General features: G+C 38.2%; 1 protein-coding gene across 5 annotated transcripts in view; it reads left to right on the forward strand.

Annotated features, from left to right (window-relative positions):
- Positions 1 to 13655, forward strand: part of masp1 (MBL associated serine protease 1) — a 29320-nt gene that overhangs the window by 11725 nt on the left and 3940 nt on the right. For 4 of the 5 annotated variants that reach the window (XM_066648420.1, XM_066648421.1, XM_066648423.1 and 1 more), the window contains 4 exons: positions 2756 to 2952; positions 4487 to 4634; positions 5932 to 6050; positions 6149 to 6227. In XM_066648420.1, the coding sequence (XP_066504517.1) occupies positions 2756 to 2952; positions 4487 to 4634; positions 5932 to 6050; positions 6149 to 6227 (543 nt within the window). Of the gene's footprint in view, positions 1 to 2755; positions 2953 to 4486; positions 4635 to 5931; positions 6051 to 6148; positions 6228 to 10366; positions 13036 to 13655 lie in introns of those variants that run through there. The other variant, XM_066648430.1, reaches the window with a different exon arrangement.

Here is a 13655-nt window from a genome sequence, read left to right on the forward strand (position 1 = left end):
TAATACTAAACAGAAAGAAAGACAGAAGAAAATATAAACACTAAACAAACCCAGGGAGAGAACAATGCAAAGAGTTAAACAAACAAAATGAGAGCAATACAAGGAGTAAGACAAAAGCAAATGGCAGACAACCAGAGAGCTAAACCACAGACTATACAAAGACACACAAAACAAGGCACATCTGGATAGAAATGGTAGAAAATGGTCTTCTTTCATTTAGAGACAGAAATTCCAGAAACAAAGTGTGTTACTTCCTCTCTAAAGGGAGAGATAAATATAAAATGGTAAAGTGTGGAAACCAAACCTTTATACATATCATGTGTTAAAAATATCTTATGAGCAGAATCAGTAGGTGTTGGCTGTTGTAACAAGAGACCACATGCTTAAAGAGCTAATCCAAGCTGCAAATAAAAGGAAAAGGAATGCTGGGGGAGACAAAACATTTTATAATAATGTCTAAATTAAGCAGGCTTTCTTCATCAAAACTTCGCCCAAAAATGATATGCCTCTAACTGTCCAGAGATGTTACTGCAGTTCAGAGAATGATCATTTAGCATGAATCAGTTGTATGTGAATGAAAATAAAAGGGAAAGCATAGCTGTGTCATTAGCAGTGCGTGTTATATATTGAAGACAAAGAAGTAAGGGCGGCACGGTGTAGCAGCAGGTAGTGTCTCTCTCACAGCTGCAGGGTCCTGGAGGTTGCGGGTTTGAGTCCTGCTCTGGGTGACTGTCTGTGAGGAGTGTGGTGTGTTCTCCCTGTGTCTGCGTGGATTTCCTCTGAGTGACTGTCTGTGAGGAGTGTGGTGTTTTCTCCCTGTGTCTGCGTGGGTTTCCTCTGGGTGACTGTCTGTGAGGAGTGTGGTGTGTTCTCCCTATGTCTGCATGGGTTTCTTCTGGGTGACTGTCTGTGAGGAGTGTGGCGTGTTCTCCCTGTGTCTGCGTGGGTTTCCTCCGGGTGACTGTTTGTGAGGAGTGTGATGTGTTCTCCCTGTGTCTGTGTGGGTTTCCTCTGGGTGCTCCGGTTTCATCCCACGCTCCAAAAACACACGTTGGTAGGTGGATTTGCAGCTCAAGTGTCTGTATGTGTGAGTGAATGTGTGTTGCCCTGTGAAAGACTGGTGCCCCCTCCAGGGTGTGTTCCCACCTTGTGCCCAATGATTCCAGGTAGGCTCTGGACCCATCGGCGCCCTGAACTGGATAAGGGTTACAGACAATGAATGAATGAGAAACAAGTAGCTTTGTTTTTACAACTTTAATTTGCAGTGCAACAATTACTTCAAATTTATACACATAAAATCCTTTAGTTTTGTAATTATGAATAAAGAAAAAAAAACCTATTAGCATAAGTAATTATAATTTATAGGCAAAATATGTAGTCAGACAAATAACTATATACATATATGTAAAGAAGAAGATCTTGCTTCAACACATACAAAATCCTCTGATATAAAAGATTGAAGCACTTAAATGCTCTTCAGTCTTGCTTGTATTTGTAAGGGTTTCCTCTCTGTTTTGTCCCCAAAACCTAAAACACATATTGGTGGGTGAAATGGCTGTGTGAAATTGTCCATGTTTGACTCTGTGAGTGACTGGGTGTATGATGCCCTGCGATGGGTCGGCGCCTTGTCCTGGGTGTGTTCCTACCTTGCACCCAATTATTATGGGTAGGCCCCAGACCCACTGCAACCCTGAAAAGGAGGAAGTGTTTACAGAAAGTGAAAGAATTAAAGATAGAATAGATGCTCATCGCATAAGTATTTATGTATACATTTTCATAAGTGTGGAGGTTGTGAAACCGTCACACAGCTCCAGGGTCTTGTAGTTGTGGGTTTGAGACCAGCCTCTTGGGTGTTGTCTGTGAGGACTGTATTCACATTGTGACAGTGTGAGTTTCCTCTGGGTGCTCCAGTTTACTCCCACAGTCTGCAAAACACATTGGTAGGTGGATTGGTGACTCAAAAGTGTCCATAGGTGTGAGTGAGTGGGGTTCTGTGACAGACTGGCACCCGACCCATGGTGTGTTCCTGGCTTGTGCCCAGTGATTCTTTCATTTGTGCTCCAGACTTACCATGATCCTGAACTGAACAAGTGTTTACAGACAATGGAGCTGTTCTTAAACCCAAACTGAAGCACAGTGTCATTGTACATACCTGAGTATGTGTTGCAGTCTGTAATTTTTTTTTTTATCTAGACCTTAGGTTATAGTAGTGCTAGATCCATTTTTGTTGCCAGCTGTGATGCAGTGGTTTGCTGTTCTCATACTGGTCATAATTCCTTCTAAATTTCATTATTATAAATCTACTGTTACATAATTATTTCTATCCCAAAAACATCTCACAGTTATTGTTTTCCATTATGATTATTAAAATGTGGCAGACTGAGAGTGTATTTAATGAATGAATTATCACGAGGATTTAAGTCATTTGAAATTATGAGTTATGTTTTGCTGAAATCGTAATAGAAAACGATACCCAAAGAAAAGCACCCAGTCAGGAGCATCAGTACATGGGCTACCTCTCTGCTACCTTAAAACGTTTTAGAAAACATTTCATGATAAACGTACAAATGATCCAAATTCTTCTAACTTTAATATGTAATAAAGTTTCCTTCTCCTTTAAAGTAACCAGATTGGAGATATGAGACCTTTACTCTAAGTAGTATTGTGATATTTATCTCTATTTGTTAATATGTTGTATATAATGTGTGTGTGTGTGTGTGTGTGTGTGTGTGTGTGTGTGTGCATGACATAACAGTGGAGTGCAGCAATAGTGTGTACACTGAGCGTTCTGGACAGTTCACAAGTGCAGATTTTCCTAAGCCATACCCAAAGAGCTCGGATTGTCTTTACCGAATTGAGCTGGAGAAGGGCTTACTTGTCACGTTGGATTTTGATGATAGCTTTGACATAGAGGACCATCCAGAGGTCACCTGTCCATATGACCACATTAAGGTAAGGGTTTTGACACACCATTCCTGTCAAAACTAAACTTTATGACTTTTTGCAATGTTCATCAAGGTTTGGAAGCCTTTGGTTTGCTCAACTGGGGTTATTAATTTAAACTTTCATTTCTAATTCAGAATTTCTATGAACATGCTTTCTGAAAACATCGGGTTGTAAAAAACTATATAAAAAATGTACAGACTCAGTGTATGATTGAAGAGAATTTTAAGGAAGGAGTATATCCTAATTGAAAACTTAATTTATCCATTTAAAATAACATGGGGGCTATCAGTAATATCTATGCCTCTCTTATCCAGTCACAAGAATAGCTCTGCAAAATGCATAAGGAGACTTAAGCGTTAGGACATTTGCCCATTCATCAGAAGTATATGGCTTCCCCTTTTGAGTCTTAGCTCCTCTCAGCTTTATTCCTCATATTCTGAAGGAGCTATTCCTTGACACTGTCACCTTGACTTGCTCACTTTGGGCTCGGACCAAGAATTGTGTAAAGAATTTTGTAACAACATCAGTAGTAAATAAAATATAACTAATATAACGAAAACATGTTGATCGCTGGATTGCCGATTCAAAATTATCTATAGGTGTGAGTGAATGTTGCCCTTTGATGGACTGTCAACCCATTCAACCCAACCCTTGTGCCTGTTAGCTTTCCATTTGGAAATTTCCATTTGAAAATCCCACAAATTACTGAAGTATTACAAAATGGGCTCATTTGGGCTTTGCAGCACACACACACACACACACATTATATAAGACAAGCAAATATTAGAAATATTGGTACCACTTTAAGATGAGACTACAGTTATCATGGTTATTTATTAGGTTGTATATACCTTAGTATCATCAGTAATTATTTGTAACACAGAGATAAAAAGGCTATCTGACCCCTTTTTCATCTAATAGAGAAAGTGTCAGGTAAAGAATAAGCTAAAAGTTTAGAACGTGAATTTAGTCATTTCACATGTTCAGGTGCACACCACATTATCATCAGTGTATACAAAGACCTTCTGTTGGAGGTTAATTGATTAAACTGAAGATGCCAGGCTTAACGTTGAATTGTGTTATATGTGTTATAAATGATTATTAATGACTTAATAAAATTTACAACATAAGGAATAACTATTAATTAACAAAATTTAAACCATTAATAAACCATTATAAGTATAGTCTTATTCTAGCCAAAAACTAATATGAAACTACACTACATTTACTACTATCACTACAGGACACCTGACCCCTTTGGCACTTATTTAGATAAGCAGATGTTATAAGTGAGCAAATCAATTAATCAGTCAATACCATTATTTAATATTAGAGTAAAATACTTAAATCAGCAATCCGTATCTTAACAAAGTGTAAATGATTTGACGTGAAGAATCCATTTGCTTTGTTTGAAACAGAAGTCATATGTTCTTCATAAATCGGGTCCCTCTCAAGGATTTAGCCGTTTTTGAAAATGCTTTAATACAAAACCTTAGATTCATTGATCAGTTATAACAGTGGCATCACATGTTCTCTGTAGATTCTGACAGGAGCAAAAGAGTTTGGCCCGTTCTGTGGTGATCGCTCCCCTGGAAGAATCCTGACTGAAAGCAACATTGTAAACATCATGTTCCACAGTGACAACTCTGGAGAAAACATGGGCTGGAAAGTCACCTACACTGCTGCAGGTGATAGTAGCGTCGAACAATTTGAGGAAAACCTACAGTTGTGATTTTTGTGACAAATATTACATTTAAAATTAAATTTAAAAATATTCCTGTAATTTATTTCCAGGATTTTGGTTGATGTGGGTGTGTGTAGTTGTGTTTTTTCATTTTGCCATATACTGTTTATTTGCATAATCATTAGTCATCAACAGTTCCACCTCAAATTATACTCCTCTCCCACACAATACCATCAACTTTGGGAGGGTGAGGACAAACCCATGCTTCCTCCAGGATGTCAACCCCTGCCTCTTTTCACTCTGTCGCTAATGCAGTGTCACAATGTGCCAGAAGATGTGCCAAATGCTCAGGTCTGTCACATTAGCTGAGAGACCCATACTGTGACGACTGGATGAGGGGAACCCTACCCAGATGGAGCATCATATAGATGTCTGGGATAAAACTTTTTTTAAGACAAAATATTACGGAAATTGTAGCGCTTGCAGATTATGACAGTGATATTAGATATTTTTATCTCTTGGTAGTACCAATATCAATCAGAAGGGTTACTTAGAGAAACATTTATATTGAGATTAGAAAAAATACTGGGCAGCAGCGTTTCACTGTCCCACAGCTCCAGGATCTCGGCATCCTGGGTTCAGTCTTGCCCTTTTGTGAAATATTACAGGCATGCTTCTAGCACAACTTATTGTAAAGTGAAATAAGAGTAGCCAGACCATTATAAGACCACTGCAATGAGTATATTAATTATTATACCATTATTCATTCATCTTCTTTAATCACTTCATCCTTTTCAGAAACCCATGCAGACACAGGGATAAAACGCCAAATTCTCACAGAGTGTGACACAAAGCAGAACATTCTATACCTTTTTCATAGTTATGTTCAAGTTTTGAAAATAAAGTAGTGACAACAGCAGATAAATAGTTGCTTGGGAACGAGATGTGGTTTTGGCTGCTCTGGCTTTGTCATTTTACAACAGGCACAGCTGCTAGCATTGCGCACCACACCCTGCTGAAAATGCACCGGAGACAAACTCCAGTTTTGCTAAAAGTACATTTACTTAACAAAGTGAAAAGTACATAAAAGGTACATTTACTTAACAAAGTGAAGTATTCTGCCATTTTAAATTTTACTGTACTTTTTCCAATTATTTTCTATATCAAATCATACATCCTCAAAGTTTCTTTCTCAAAGTATTGATATTGGAAACGAAAAATGTATATAGATATAATCTCTCTGATACATAATGTGAGATAATGAGTGATTACACCTGCTCCTGAAATGGAAATATTTGCAGGCAGTGAGTGTCCAATCCCTGTGATGCCTCCAAATGGTCAGTTGGAGCCAATACAGTCTCAGTACTTCTTTAAAGAACACATCACCCTGACCTGTGACACTGGATACACGCTGCTAAAGGTCAGAAGCAGACACTGACACATTGGTGCTGGCATTCAAGCACACAATAACAGAACAATTTTTTTTACTATTTTCTTTTCTGCCCATCTCTTGACCAGGATGGAAGGCATTTTGAGCATTTTCAGGTGGAGTGTCAAGCAGATGGAACTTGGAGCAGCGGTTTACCTATTTGTGAAAGTAAGAGCCTTTACATTTTTAAATAATTCTCTTACTGCAGGAGTGTCAAACTCATTTTCTCAGAGGGCCACATCAGCATAATGATTGCCCTCAAAGGGCCAGATGTAATTGTAAGACTGTATAATTGTAACTAAATGTAACCAAATGTAATGTAGAATAAATGTAAGTACTCCTTAATGTTAAATAACTCTGAATTTATTATTTATTAGGATTGAACATAAATCCTGTTAGTTTGTCAGATTAAGAAACGCATATTACTCCATCAATCAACGAACTATCCAAGTGAATAAAGAAAAATATCAAAAACAAGCTATGACCTTCAGTATACACTGCTTCAAAAATGCACCCTCTGAAAAGGACTTCTTCAGCTTCAATAAAGCTAGCTTTCACAGCTGCGTCGTTTTGGGCCGTAGCTCTTGTGAACATTCTGGTGTGATCGCAGTTTGCCTTTAAATTCTTGTACAATTTGTTGCTTTTCTTGAAGGCTAACTTTGGCATACTTAGCTCTGTGTTTGGTAGGGTGACCAGACGTCCTCTTTTTCCCGGACATGTCCTTTTTTTAGACTTAAAAAATTTTGAGAAGTATTTCGTTCACAATCTAGTCCCGCCCTCCCCTACTCCGATTGGTTCGCTTCAGTAAGAAGGGGGGAGCGGTGAAGTAGCCTAAAATCTTCTGACTGGAGAGCTACCCGTCGTTGGTCGATAACCTTCTCTGTAAATATTTAATTGGTCAATCTGCACGTCAGTAGTCGTCCACCGCCTCATAACACAAAAGACATACCAGTTTTTCTCCTTGAAGCACAAACATGTATTCGCCTTCCATCTCTCTTAAAACTGTCTTCCATTGGCATCAATGTTTATTTTCCTGGATATTTTGGGATCGATATTTGTAACTATTTCCTAATTCCACCTCCACAAAAATCACATCGAAGAGGATACACTGAAATCTGTGGTGGAATGCCATCACTTGGTGGGCAACATAATCAGCATGCATTGTGGGAAATGTAGTTTTAGGTCAATGCACGCTTTAGAATTAGTGGCGAAATAATTAATAATTAAGTCTAAAAGCGTGCATTGACCATAAACTCCATTTCCCACAATTCATGCTGATTATGTTACCCGTGAAGCGACGGCATTAAGTCAATCAGATCTTTTAAGCTCTTATGGGCCACATCAAATCATATGGCGGGCCAAATTTGACCCGCGGGCCTTGAGTTTGACACGTGTCTTACTGTAATCAAAATATTTATTATCCATATGGCACAAGTAGCTGTACTTGTAACTGTAGTTAACTGTAAACATAGTATGTTTCAAGCTGAAGCCCTACAGATACTGGAAATCCCAGACATTGTAATATTGTAATGATATATCAGTGATTTTGTCAAATTAAGTTCATTTGTAACATAGTGTCTATGTGGAAGCATAGCTCAAGCAGGAACTTAGGTCCTAAATACACTGGGTTCTGTGTTCCCAGGTAATATGTTCCCCATTTTTTTATTTGTCACATCATAATTCGTGCATTTTTGTGACCGTTTTTCCAGTTCAGGGTGTCCCTACCCAGAATAATTGAGCCTCATTATTGACACGTGAGCAGAACGAATTTGCGCATAAATCTTTTGTAAAAAATTTTTCGTTAAAAAAATCTTTGGTAAATATCTGGATTCAATGGGCGGCACGGTGGCGCAGCAGGTAGTGTCGCAGTCACAGAGCTCCAGGGGCCTGGAGGTTGTGGGTTCGATTCCCGCTCCAGGTGACTGTCTGTGAGGAGTTGGTGTGTTCTCCCCGTGTCTGCGTGGGTTTCCTCCGGGTGCTCCGGTTTCCTCCCACAGTACAAAAACACACGTTGATAGGTGGATTGGCGACTTAAAAGTGTCCGTAGGTGTGAGTGAATGTGTGTGTGTCTGTGTTGCCCTGTGAAGGACTGGCACCCCCTCCAGGGTGTATTCCTGCCTTGCGCCCAATGATTCCAGGTAGGCTCTGGACCCACCGTGACCCTGAATTGGATAAGCGGTTACAATGAATGAATCTGGATTCAATGCATAAAATATGCGTAATGTTTAAAAGATAATGAACGTGTCATTTGACATGACTGAACATTGCATAAAAGGTTTTTTAAAAGTTAAACTTTTATTAAAATGCACACGTAAGTGCAGACGTGGGTGGAGAGCCAATAATTATACTCAAGTAAGATTATTGTTACTTTAGAATAATCTGACTCAAGTAAAATTGAAAAGTAATCACCCAATTAATTACGTGAGTGAGAGTAAAAAATACTAAGTGAAAAAACTACTCAATTACTGAGTAACTGCTGAGTAACCTTTAGGTGACCTCTAACCCTAGGCAGAGATTACAAAGACTAACAAGAAGAAGAACAAGGCAGTCTGCACATAAACCATAAACACCGTGTGTGTGTGTTTGTGTGTGTGTGTGTGTGTTGGCATGTTCACTCCGTGAAGTGTCTATTGAGTTTTAACAATCTTTGTTTGATTGGTGAAATGGAGTTAAACATCGCTAGTGGCTACATTTGATTGGTGAGACGCAGTCATGTGACAGAGCCTCTGTTGGAAGTCTCAACAAAACAAAACAAAACAAAGACATCATGCATTGCATGGATTAATAAAAATAAGTAGCGAGTAGCAAGCAGAATGTAGCTCAATGTAACAGAATAAAAGTATCTCTCCTTCCTCAGAAACATACTCAAGTAAAAGTAAAATGTTGCTGCATTAAAACTATACTAATAAGTACAGTTTATCCAAAAAGTTACTCAAGTAAATGTGGTGTGTTACTACCCACCTTTGCTCATGTGACCATACTGTTATTTAATGTGGATTATTGTAGTATAAAAGTTTTTAGGGTCTGTACATTTACATTTACAGCACTTAGCAGACGCTCTGATCCACAGCGACTCACAGTAGTGCTCAGTGTTCAGACAGAGTGTGTGTCCTCGCTTGTACAAATAGGTTAGGGTCCAAACTCCCTCTGACCTTGTTCTGAGGCCAGAACCAGGGACAGTGCTGATAAGTATAAGTATTCTTTCTCATTTTCTCTGCCCCTCCACTTCCCCTCTTCTTATTTTTCTATTCATTTTGCATTTTCTTGTTTGTTTAACTTCTCTTTTGCCTACCAGAGTCTACCAGGAATCACAAAGTAGCTGACAAACCATAGCTAATATTCCAACCAAGTTGATGCATTAGATAAGTAGTATCTGAAAACCCAGGACAGGTCCTGTCACATTTACATAAAACCTACCTTCAATATATACAGTGTGCCTTCAAGGAATACAATGTAAAAATGGGCTTTTTTGTGTCCCGAGCTCCCCCTACCTGCTGCTGAGTGTAATTCACTTTTAAGGTACTGTCGTGAAATGAAGCCTCACCCATCTCTCTCTCTCTCTCTCTCTCTCTCACACACACACACACACACACACACACACACAAAACGAGTGATGTTTTCATAAGTTAAGAATATCTCTCTGGGCTACAGCTGATGTTAAGCTGGGGGAATGTGTGAATCAAATAAAATAATGTTGACTACATGATAAAACCCATATATGACTAAGAATACACACTGCACCATATTATTTCAATCATAAAGTGTAACTTTGGTGGTTCTCTAGCCGTTATAATCACAGCCACCCACAGAAAAGCAGTTGTTACTAGAATCAATGTCCAACGGTAAAAAGTGAGCTAATCTGACAAAAATTAGTAGGCGCTGGCATTCGTTCATCAGTAAGTCTCAAAAACCTGCTCCTAACATTGTCCTCAAATAACTCTAGTGTTTTAATCCACACAACATCTGGAGAAAAGCCCTTATTATCAGAATCGATGTCTAACACAAAAAACTGAGCTAATCCAGCTGATGGTAGTAGCCGCTAACACTGTCTCACTGCTCAGTAACACTCAAAACCCGATTATAACACTTTCATAACAAAACTTATCACTAACACCTCACACATGAAGGAAGTTACAATGTAAATTACTTACCGCTCCAACTCATGTCTGTTTCAGCTCACTGTGTAAATTCAGTCCAACTCTTGTACGGCTGCTAATTCTCTCTCTCTCTCTCTCTCTCTCTCTCTCTCTCTCTCTCCCTGAATCATTTACTCCTCCTTGATCTCTCTGCCATAATGTCCTTACCAGGAATACAGAGCTAGATTCTTCTTGAAGCAAGGTAAACACCCATGAGATTTGTGCCGGAAAGTGATACACATTTATTTTCTCCCTATCACAGCTCTTTGGAACATCACAATCATTCAGAAGCTGCAATTTTAAGGTAGAAATAGTACATAGTTTTCCTTTAAAGGTTATTATTCTGGGGTCATTACTTGACCAATATGAATGGGGACAAGTTAAAGCATCAGGCAAAATATCCCAGAAAAGTATAAAATTGCTGTAAATCCAAAACATGTCTAAAATGTTTCTGAAATGTCTTGCTGGCATGCTAACAATTTGGATGCTAGCACGTTAACAGGTTGAATAATAGCAGTTAAGCGGTCAGGCCCTGTCAAGTCACGCCTTGTCACAAGCCTATTAATAAACCCTGTATGACAGGGCCTGACAAATTAATAGAGTTTGCGCTCTTTATTGTCTTTATTGCATTCAATATGTATTTAATGCATGCCATAAAAAAATATTATTTGATGAAATAAACATGAATGTTTTAATGCTCATTGACAAAAGTTTTGAACGTGGTCCAAATTCTAGATAGGCTTGTGTAGCAATGCTTTTGAAGTTGCATATTGTATGTTCATGATATTTTGACACATATCAATGTAATTAAAATTTGTATAGTTGGCTTATAATAATAATAATAATAATAATTAATTACGCTGATTTGTACTAATTGCAATTAAATGGCTCCAGTTAGTTGAAAGGCAAAGACAAACTTCAGAGAGAAAGAGAGAGGAATACAATAAGCAAATTAAATAAGTATTCAATGAAATATTAATTATTTTTGTTAGATATTCTGATTTGATTGAATTGAAAATATTTTTGGGCTATTTCAGTTGTCTGTCATATTACATGTTTGGTTCAATTTTATATTATTATTCTAATAACACTTTAACATTAAAATCATAGTAATAAAATAAGAATGCTTAAGCTAAAATAACACCAAAAAATATATATTTCCTGCATCAGCAAACTACATATATATTCAGTCCTGTCACAAGACCATCAATGCTGCCACACAAGACAAGGCATGGTATAAAAATTGACTATTTTAGAAACAATTGATGAATTAATTATTTTAACTGTGTAGATGAATGTGGGGTAATAAAAATCTCAAAATCTCAATGTAAATATAGTTATTTTTAACAATTACACGAGTGCTTGGAAGTTACTCTGTGGTTATCCTTCAGTACACTACAAAAATGTTGCTTATATGTCTTTTAGGAATTACAAAACCATGTCAGAAATAATCAGGGACAATATATCGATAAGAAAATCCATTGTTTATGATGTCAATATCATAGTACAATATCATACACTAAATGGTGCCAGGTTTGGTTTGTTTAAGTTAAAAGTGAGCTGGTGAACAAGAGCAGCGGAGAAAAATATGAGTTGAACACATTCACAGAAACCATGTGTAACATTTTTTTTTAAATTAAAGATTTTCTTTTGTTTATAAATTACAAAGCAGGGTGTCAGTCCTTCACAGGGCAACACACACTCACACATTCACTCACACACACATATACGGACACTTTTGAGTCTCCAATCCACCTACCAACGTGTGTTTTTGGAGTGTGGGAGGAAACCGGAGCACCCGGAGGAAACCCACGCAGACACGGAGAACACCTCATACTCCTCACAGACAGTCACCCGAAGGAAACCCACGCAGACACAGGGAGAACACACCACACTCCTCACAGACAGTCACCCGAAGGAAACCCACGCAGACACAGGGAGAACACACCACACTCCTCACAGACAGTCACCCGGAGGAAACCCACGCAGACACAGGGAGAACACACCACACTCCTCACAGACAGTCACTCGGAGGAAACCCACGCAGACACAGGGAGAACACACCACACTACTCACAGACAGTCACCCGGAGGAAACCCACGCAGACACAGGGAGAACACACCACACTCCTCACAGACAGTCACCCGGAGGAAACCCACGCAGACACAGGGAGAACACACCACACTCCTCACAGACAGTCACCCGGAGGAAACCCATTTCCTTAATAATAATTCTTTTAGTTAATTATTTTTTATACATTTAATTATATAATACCATCACATTTGGACAAAGAATGGAGAGGTTGTGGGTCTCGTCTCTGCTCTGAGAGCATCTACTGGGAGACTGACCCCCTGTGAGTGCTTTGGGATGGGGGAGGGGCTCACGGCAGCACCCACTGGGCGTCGAGGACAGTAAATGCAGAACGATATGTGCTTTCACAGTCTCCAAAATTCTCTAACAACACCAGAATGAATCACTAGATGTCGCTAGTCGATTTTTGAAAAGGAGTTGCTAGAGGGGTCTGAATACTCACTAAGTTGCCAACACTGGTCTTACAAGTCATTTAGCTATTATTATGATTATCATGGCACATGTTCTAAAATAATTTCAGTGCCACTATGTTACATTAATCCTACCACTATATGGCGATGAGGATGAGATAAATGACCTTTGTCTCCCCCATGTGATCAAAGAAATTTGTAACCATTTTGTTGTTAAACGAGTCTCCTTTAATTCCCTTAAACCTATGTGCATGCTCCTATATGGAGCTAATTTAGAAGAACGTTTGTTCATTTGAAAAAAAAATCTTGAATATTCAAATCTTGAGATTGAACTTTGAAAAGTACTACAATGTGTTCAAAATTAAAATAAGCATAGGACAATTTTTTCAGTTTAAATAGAAATTTGATTCATTTCTGGATTTTTTTTTAAATAAATGATTTATTTTCATTGTTCACTTTCCTATATATTTTGATATTGAAGTCTTATATTTTTCAATTGCAGATTTCATGTTTTCCAATTCAGATCTTATTTTTTATACTCCTACTTCTCAGTAGTTTTGAACACACACAGCAGATACACTCACACACACTGCAAACTGATGAACTTTTAATAGACAGCAGATTTAGTTGAAGAAATGGATGCAGCAAATGAGGTAAACTTCTGTATGACCTTGGCCATGAATACATCCTTTACTTATTACTCATTACTACTTATGCCATTATTAATCACCTTCTCATTAATTTCTTATGCTAAGTAGAACCAAGTGGAGAATGTACAGAACGCATTTGTGTCAATGGTTCATTGTTCATAACCTTATAATTCCACAATACCAGTTCTTATAATTACACTTTAGAATCACCCCAGATCCATATTTTTCAATCATTCACTACAAATTTCACAATTCTGGAATCATTTTAGCTGATCATAAATTGCCCTAATTTAATAACTGCAACAATTT

Source organism: Hoplias malabaricus, chromosome 1 (assembly GCF_029633855.1).
Source record: "Hoplias malabaricus isolate fHopMal1 chromosome 1, fHopMal1.hap1, whole genome shotgun sequence".
NCBI lineage: Eukaryota > Metazoa > Chordata > Actinopteri > Characiformes > Erythrinidae > Hoplias > Hoplias malabaricus.